Source organism: Vigna radiata, chromosome 8, assembly GCF_000741045.1.
Source record: "Vigna radiata var. radiata cultivar VC1973A chromosome 8, Vradiata_ver6, whole genome shotgun sequence".
NCBI lineage: Eukaryota > Viridiplantae > Streptophyta > Magnoliopsida > Fabales > Fabaceae > Vigna > Vigna radiata.
In genome coordinates this window covers 38,755,565-38,764,786 of record NC_028358.1, presented here as the reverse complement: position 1 = coordinate 38,764,786, position 9,222 = coordinate 38,755,565, and the positions used below count along the sequence as shown (strand labels likewise).

The 9,222-nt window shown below is 35.1% G+C and overlaps 1 protein-coding gene across 1 annotated transcript; it reads left to right on the top strand.

Annotated features, from left to right (window-relative positions):
- The first annotated feature begins 5,493 nt into the window (after nucleotides 1-5,493).
- LOC106769750 (probable LRR receptor-like serine/threonine-protein kinase At1g34110) lies at nucleotides 5,494-8,949 on the top strand. Its single transcript, XM_014655490.2, has 2 exons — nucleotides 5,494-8,050; nucleotides 8,266-8,949. Exons 1-2 carry the CDS (start codon nucleotides 5,494-5,496, stop codon nucleotides 8,646-8,648), a joined length of 2,940 nt encoding a protein of 979 aa, XP_014510976.2. The 3' UTR covers nucleotides 8,649-8,949.
- Nucleotides 8,950-9,222: the final 273 nt, after the last annotated feature.

Below are 9,222 nucleotides of genomic sequence, written 5' to 3'. Positions count from 1 at the left end.
AATATTAGTAAATCGTGGAACTTACCAATCAACAAAAAATTATCATTAATACAAATACATTTTCTACATTAAGGCCTTAATCATTTGAATGAATTTGAGAGAGAGTAATTGAGAAAATTTGAGAGGATTTGATGATAATTTCTTTTTTGTTTATTTGAATAGATTTAGAGGTAAGTGAGAGTGAATTTGGAAGTAAATTTTTTTAATCTGTTACATAAATTAAATCCTACACTAATTCTCACAAATTTTACTTTTAAATCTACTCTCACTTACCTCCAAATTTATTTAAATAAACAACAAAAAAAATTACCTTCAAATCCTCTCAAATCTTCTTAGTTACTTTCTTTCAAATTCACTCAAGTGAATAGTACCTAAATAAAAAATGGTTCTATCAAATAAATGTAATGAATTTAAAAGAGTGAATTTGAAGAAAAAAAAGACAAAGGTGGAGTTGTTTGAATTAAAAACAATATAATGAAAAATGAAAATGTTTGAAATGAAAGTTTACAAAAATTAATGAATAATGTGATAAGTTTGATAGAATAGAAAGTTTTTTAATTGATAAAAATAATAAATTATTAATTTGTCATTGGTCATAGAACTAATTCAAAATAAAATAGAATTAGTGATAATTATATTAAAAAGAACAAGTTATTATTATTATTATATTAGTGTATAAGATGAGAATTATTCTCTTATACAACATAATAACTTCTCTTATATGTTATAATATAAAATAATCGATTTTTCTCGTAACAAATATTCAATTTGTTCTCTCATGATCGATTATGATTAAGTTATAATAGAGGATAATCAATTCTTCTATTATATTTTTAAATCCTTACTTCTTGTGTTAACAATGGACTAAACAGTTCTCTCCAAATTTAGAAGGTGGAGAAATCGATTCACTAATAGAAGAACCGATTCTAATATAAAGAATTTCAGTGATAAAATTGGAATCCCTTTACCTGATCATAGGGTTTGGGGCTCTATGAACTTAAGCATGATTAGAATATATACATATGGTGATAAGCTTTCAAAATATTTTCTTGCAAATTCTAAGTAGGAGGGGCTACACAGCACATATATACGCCCATTTTCTTTGTTTTTTCATGACCCCGGAAAACAAGGGAGCCGAATACACTCCATATACCCCACTCATCCATTCTCTAGCTAGGGTTTTTACGTATTCTATATACTTTAATGGATAAAAGCTTTAAACTTGTACGCTAAAAGAAAGCATCCATTTTAAAATACAAAGCTCATAAAATAATACATTCATGTTCCCTCTGTAGTTCACTGCAGAGTGCAGAAGCCTAGGTTTGTCTTTGATTTCTTTTCAGTCCACCTTCTTATCTTAATGGATTCATCATGTCCTATCGGGATATGCCACATAATCTAATTCTATACACCATTATCAACCATAATGCAATTCAAACTATTTTTTGTATTAATATATAGTTGTTGTACATTTAGCGGCGGATTAATATTCGAATCTTTTTCAAGTGGTCAAATTATATATTTATTGTCTTTCCTCATCGTTATAGGAAAAGAAGACGTAATTATGTGCATCTTTAGTTCGATTGTGTATACATTAAATACGAAGATCTTGGTTTACAATATACGTTAAAGATCGGACACACACTAACATTTTTTCACGAATTCACCATTTTTCAAGCTACCTGAGACCAATCCACACACACCATTCAGTCAATGATATGCTTTTACCTTACGAAATGCAAAATACTTTCACACCATTTTGCATAAGTTTTAAACATTAATTATTTCGAACATTTATGTTATGCTCACTTCAACAAAATCTACTATTTCTAAGAGTGTGAGACCAAATTATTTGATTGTTACTTTCACCCATTTTGGCTGATTTGTGAAGATGAAGATTGAATCCTTTCTTTACACGAACGAACGGATTAGAGAGAAAAAAATTAGAGAGAAAAAACAAGTCAGCATTCATCATTTTACACAAACATTAATAGTGAAATAAAAACTACTGAAAAAATTAATAATAATAATTATTATAATCATGATTATATTTTATCTATTAAAACATTTTTTTCACTTATCATATCTATCATATTATTCACAAACTTTATTTTTAAATTTCTTCAGTTTTATCTCTCCATCTCTTAAAAGAAACAACCTCACTTTTCTTCTTCTATTATTCTAAATCTATTTACTCATTTTCTCTCAATTTTTTTTCACGTGTTACTAAAGAAATTAAACAATATTTATTCTATTTTAAGATAGATTTGAGTGTTGAGAAAAAAAATATAAATGTATCTACTGTATAATAAAGAAATAAGGTTATAATGAGATGAAAAGCAAATAAACATATAATCATAATGCTTACTTATTTACTTGAATTAGGTACTATATTCCAATCAGGTACTATACAGAAAAAGAATAGCAAGTTTTACATCAATTTATCAATTCAATCTAGTAATTAAGGGTAGTTTGGGATCACAATTAGTTATGAGTTTAAAAATAGTTTACAGGGCTCATAGTTTTTTTTTTTGTTCATTTTTAAGATTCAAAATAAACAAGTTTAAATATTCTTCGTTTTGTTAAAATTGGTTTAAACATACTTTTTAAATATTTGATGATATCAATGATCACATTGTTATTCTAATGAAAGTACTGGTGTTGATGATGGTTGGTGGTAGTGATTATATATAATGATAATTATTCTAATTAAATTATTAAGTAATATAACTGAAACAGTGTTGAACCCACACAAACCCAAGCCTAATAGTGCCGCTTAACTAATTAAGAAAAGATGTGAAAAACAAAATTCTTAATTGTATATAGGAAAACAAAATAAACAAATAATTGCAAAAGAGAGTGAATTATTAATTTTATGATGATAATAATAAAAAAAATTATATTGTAAGTAAGGCAATGATTTAAATTTGGATAAAATCATATTAAAAATAAATATAAATAAAAGGAAAACTAACGCAATTAGTTTTTTTATTTTTATTTAAAATCATACAATAAAAGAATGATACATATAATTAATTTTTCATATTCTCACAATTAAGAAAAAAAAAAAAAAAGAATTTGCCATGTTATGAACCCGTAGTCCTGCTCTGAGTGGTGCAAGGGCACTGGTTATCTAAGAATATCATAGTTACCATTCCAAAAGGTTCCCAATTCTAAAATTTTGTGACATTAATGAGAGACAAGCCTCGTGCAGGTGAAAAATAAGAAAACAGTCAAAACCTAAAGCTAAATAAAAACCCTAATCGTTACCTGTGCCCTAATTTATTCCAAAAACCCCTCTCTGTCATGTGACATACAATTTTCTTTTGCTCCACTCCCAAAACAAACCCACCTCCTCCTCCTCGGTAACCAAATCACTCTTCCCTTTCTTAATCTAATCTTCAAACACCAATCACTCACACAAACAAACAAAGTAAAACTTACAAAATTTACACTACCAATTTCACCCCTCCCACGTAGGAATTCCTATGTTACTACGCTACCTTACCCTTCATGTTCTTTTAAAAATAAGATAACGATATTTTTACATTATTTTAAAAAACGTGTCATTAGATGATTAATTTACTATGGTTTTTATGATTATTATTATTCATCATGAAGTAATTTTGAATCAATCACATAAAAATATTAAAATATTATAAAATAATATTGTCAAAATATCATTATCTTTCAAAATAACAAGTAATAACAAGTGTTACTTCCTTAAAGCCAAGGCCACGTTTAATGATGCTTGGTTTATGCAAAGAAAAAGACATTCAAGTTGTTTTTCTTACTCTAAACTTTTAACCTTTCACGATCTCCTAAGCTCCCTCACTTCTTATATTATCATCAAAGTGCTCTTCCTCTTCCCAAGAAGGCAATCTTACTGTGTGTGCCATGCCAACGCCATGGACACATTTGCACATAAAGCTCTGAATCTCTTGCATTGTCCCAATCCGAGCCCTTACCAGCAGATTTTAGATAGAGGGAACTTATCCACAATGCCTAATTTTGTCACATTGATGCAAGTACTGTTTTTCATTTTATATAAAACCTTGATATATTCATGCAGGTCTACTTAGGGTCTTTTGTCCTTTTATGTATCACTTCTTTACATCAAAGTTGTTCTCATTGTCACAAGCCTCACAGTTTTTCACTTAAGAAGTTGATGACACTTTTTACATTAAGTTTATGAATATTTTTTTATATGGTATTTAACTTTTATATTTCATTTAAACTTATATTTGTATTATTTGAAATTTAACCGGAGTACTTTACACTGTTGAAAGTGTATCCAAGTTAAATTTAATAGATATTTGGCATGTATTTTTATGAATTAAACTACTCAAATTTACAGGTTATGTAGTTAGAGGATACATCAATGGCGTGAGAATTTTGGTCTGTGTCACTACAGCAGGTACAAGAACAAACAGGGAAACCCCACTCCTCCCTAAATAGTAAGATAATGAAAGGGTAAGGGAGTGTCAGTGAGTGATAGGAGAACAATTTGGTTTTTGTAAGAGGTCAGTGTCCCAATTCACGAACTACATATCCTACATAATGGAGGGTCAATTTGGTACATGTACACAACAATGAATACAGCCAAACAACGAAGTTAGAACTACACTAACTACTATTTAAATGTAAAAGAGATATTGAGAGTGGAGGTTTTCAAAGTGCATTGAACTCAGAAAAGCTCAGCCACCGCACTACCACCGCCGCTGAGGTATTCTCCTTTGTTATTATTACCTGTAAGCAGTCACGCGAATCATGGAAGCCAACAACAGTGCATGCACCACAAGTGCCAGAACTTAGATGGCCATGCCACCATTTCCACCACCATTTGCATAGCATCAGAAGAGCCAGAAGCGTCACCAGAAGCCTACCTTTGATTCTGGGGTAAGAGGGAAATAGATTGCATTCTTCACTGTCTATCTCACCCATTCAATCTTCCTAAAGATAATGATTCAGTCTTTCACATGCTAGTATTGAAAACGCTAGTGTGAAACTCAAGCAATAGAGACCCTCTTTCACATGCACTTGGTCTCCTAGAGTGGACTTTTTTCAGCTTCAGCTTCACCAATCACCATCATTCAACAGCTGCAAGACTGATGTGGTGACCCTATAACCAACACTCCATTAGACCAAGTTCTTAATCTCCAAAACCAAGCCATTTTCGTAGTCCAAATGGAAAGCATTGTTCCCCGGAGTGTCACCGCTTTGTTATTTTCCATGATATTTTTCTGCCTCACCCTGACAAAGATAGGAGTCACCTGTCTCTCACCCGATGGACAAGCCCTTCTTTCTCTTCTGCCTGCAGCAGGCCCTGCTGCAACATCATCACCCGTTCTCTCCTCATGGAACCCATCAAGTTCAACACCATGTTCATGGAAAGGTATCACTTGCTCCCCACAAGGTAGAGTAATCTCCCTCTCTATTCCAGATACTTTTCTCAACCTCTCCTATTTACCTCCTCGGCTATCCTCTTTATCAATGCTTCAACTTCTCAATCTCTCTTCCACCAATGTCTCTGGAACCATTCCACCCTCTTTTGGTCAACTTTTCCATCTTCAGCTGCTTGACCTCTCCTCAAACTCTCTCACCGGTTCCATACCTGCTGAACTGGGAAGCCTCTCTTTACTTCAATTCCTTTTCTTGAACTCCAACAGATTGACAGGAAGCATTCCTCAACATCTTTCTAATCTCACTTCACTTGAAGTTCTCTGCCTCCAAGACAATCTTCTCAACGGCTCAATCCCATCACAGCTAGGCTCTTTGACATCTCTGCAGCAGTTTCGGATAGGGGGAAATCCATATCTCACTGGACAAATCCCTTCACAGTTAGGCCTACTCACCAACCTCACCACTTTTGGCGCAGCTGCCACGGGACTTTCTGGTGCCATTCCCTCTACATTTGGTAACTTGATCAATCTACAGACTCTAGCACTTTATGATACTGAAATTTCTGGCTCAATGCCACCAGAACTTGGGTTGTGTTCTGAGCTGAGAAATCTGTATCTGCACATGAATAAGCTCACTGGTTCTATCCCTCCGCAATTGAGCAAGTTGCAAAAACTTACTAGCTTGCTTCTTTGGGGCAATGCCTTAACTGGTTCAATCCCAGCAGAGCTTTCCAACTGTTCATCACTTGTTATATTTGATGTCTCTTCTAATGACCTCTCTGGTGAAATACCGGGGGACTTTGGGAAGCTGGTGGTTCTGGAACAGCTTCATCTATCTGATAATTCACTCACAGGTAAAATACCATGGCAGTTGAGCAACTGTACCAGCCTTTCTACTGTTCAGCTCGACAAGAATCAGTTATCAGGTACTATTCCCTGGGAGTTAGGTAAATTAAAGGTTCTACAGAGCTTTTTCTTATGGGGTAATCTAGTGTCTGGAACCATACCATCATCCTTTGGAAACTGCACAGAACTCTACGCACTTGACCTTTCAAGGAATAAGCTATCAGGTTCTATACCAGAAGAGATTTTCGGCTTGAAGAAGCTGAGTAAGCTTCTGCTTCTGGGCAATTCATTAACAGGAGGATTGCCACCAAGTGTTGCAAATTGCCAGTCTTTGGTGAGGTTGAGGGTTGGAGAGAACCAGCTTTCAGGCCAGATTCCTAAAGAGATAGGTCAATTGCAGAATCTGGTGTTCCTCGACCTGTACATGAACCATTTCTCTGGAAGCATACCAGTGGAGATTGCTAACATCACAGTTCTTGAGCTGTTAGATGTTCACAACAACTACCTCACTGGGGAAATTCCATCTGTGATTGGGGAGCTTGAAAATTTGGAGCAGCTTGATCTCAGTAGAAACAGTTTGACAGGAGAAATTCCTTGGAGCTTCGGAAACTTCAGCTATTTGAACAAGCTCATCCTCAACAATAATGTACTGACAGGACCAATCCCAAAATCCATTAGAAATTTGCAGAAGTTAACTCTTCTGGATTTGAGTTACAATAGCCTCTCTGGTGGCATACCCCCAGAGATTGGTCATGTTACAAGCTTAACCATCAGCTTGGACTTGAGCTACAATTCATTTACAGGAGAAATCCCAGAGTCAGTGTCTGCTTTGACACAGTTACAATCACTTGATCTTTCTCATAACATGCTTTATGGAGAAATCAAGGTTCTGGGGTCTCTCACTAGCCTCACCTCTCTCAATATCTCCTACAACAATTTCTCAGGTCCTATCCCAGTAACTCCATTCTTCAGAACACTATCCTCCAATTCATATATTCAGAACCCTGGGCTTTGTCAGTCCATTGATGGGGCTACCTGTTCTTCTAGTCTGATTCGAAAAAATGGTTTGAAATCTGCAAAAACCATTGCTTTGATCACAGTCATTCTAGCCTCGGTTACTATAATTCTCATTGCTTCCTGGATTCTAGTAACTCGTAATCATGGATACAAGGTTGAAAAAACATTGGGGGCATCAACTTCCACATCAGGAACTGAAGATTTCTCTTATCCTTGGACTTTCATCCCATTTCAGAAAGTAAACTTCAGCATCGATAGTATCTTGGATTGCTTGAAGGATGAAAATGTTATTGGAAAGGGCTGCTCAGGTGTTGTGTACAAGGCTGAGATGCCAAATGGGGAGTTGATTGCGGTAAAGAAGCTTTGGAAAGCAAGCAAAGCAGATGAAATAGTGGATTCTTTTGCTGCAGAGATACAGATTCTTGGATACATTCGGCACAGGAACATAGTGCGGCTCATAGGTTATTGTTCTAACAGGAGCGTTAATCTTCTTCTCTATAACTACATCCCAAATGGTAATCTGCGACAGCTTTTACAAGGGAACAGGAACTTAGACTGGGAAACAAGATACAAGATTGCTGTCGGATCAGCTCAAGGTCTAGCTTACCTTCATCATGATTGCGTACCTGCAATTCTCCATAGAGATGTCAAGTGCAATAACATACTTCTGGACTCCAAATTTGAGGCATATCTGGCGGATTTTGGTCTTGCAAAGCTAATGCATTCGCCAAATTATCATCATGCAATGTCCAGAGTTGCTGGTTCCTATGGTTATATTGCCCCAGGTAAGTCCGTTTAGCTTGCTTTACTTTCTCGAACCTTTCTTACATCCTTTACATAATTGATAAAACCAATGCCCTTAATATTTAGTGCTATCGGTTTAAATGTAGAAAAAATGTGCACACATTCAATTGAAGCCCAAGAATACATGGACATCCATATTTTATCATTTAGTGGTGCTTTTGGTTTAAAACTAACCATGTTTTTATCACTGACGCAGAATATGGCTACTCCATGAACATAACAGAGAAGAGTGATGTCTATAGTTATGGGGTGGTTTTGCTAGAGATTCTAAGTGGTCGCAGTGCTGTTGAATCCCATGTTGCAGATGGCCAACACATAGTGGAATGGGTGAAGAGGAAGATGGGAAGCTTTGAACCAGCTATATCAATACTAGACACAAAGCTGCAAGGTCTACCAGATCAAATGGTGCAAGAGATGCTTCAAACACTTGGAATTGCTATGTTTTGTGTGAACTCTTCCCCATCAGAGCGCCCCACAATGAAGGAAGTGGTTGCACTACTGATGGAGGTGAAGAGCCAGCCTGAGGAGATGGGCAAGACCTCTCAACCTCTAATAAAACAGTCCTTAAATCAAAACTGATTCCACCCCTTTATTTTTTCTGTGTTTTTTACTTCTAAACTCCAATGGTTAGTGTGATTGATTTTCATCTCCTCGGAGAAGGAAACGAGGGTGCTGCTAACGTGGAAATTCGAGAGTAGGGAGCTAGAGAGGAACTAATGTTTCGCTGGAACGGCCATTGTTGTACAGTTTTTGAAATACAGATGTCAGTTATCCACATCACGTGATCGTGAAGCAGTACTATCTGTGTTTCGACACCATTTACGTGCTTGTTGAATGGTACCAGTTTATCTGCTTGAAATTCTTCTGATATTTTCTTCAACCAATTGGTTTTAAGGTAGGAACCATTTTTTTTTTCAAACACCCTTATTCTTTTTGCTGTATAAAATCCACATGTTAACTTTTTTGTAAAATTCACTTTATTCTTTTTCCTTGCAGAAAGACCGTAAAGAAATGAGTTAAAAGTAACTAAAATGAATGATTTTTTTCTTTTACAACGCTTCCGATCACAAGAATCTACAAGTTTTTTTACTTTGATTTAAGTGGCAAATAGGCCCGTTTTCATTGAGCACTGTCTCAAGTTCTTGTAGACATA

Excerpts from the sequence above, each read along its gene's own strand:
- LOC106769750 (XM_014655490.2), top strand. The coding sequence starts at position 5,494 with ATGCTTCAACTTCTCAATCTCTCTTCCACCAATGTCTCTGGAACCATT. Across the intron at positions 8,051-8,265 it reads CTATGGTTATATTGCCCCAG|AATATGGCTACTCCATGAAC; the intron begins GTAAGTCCGTTT and ends TCACTGACGCAG.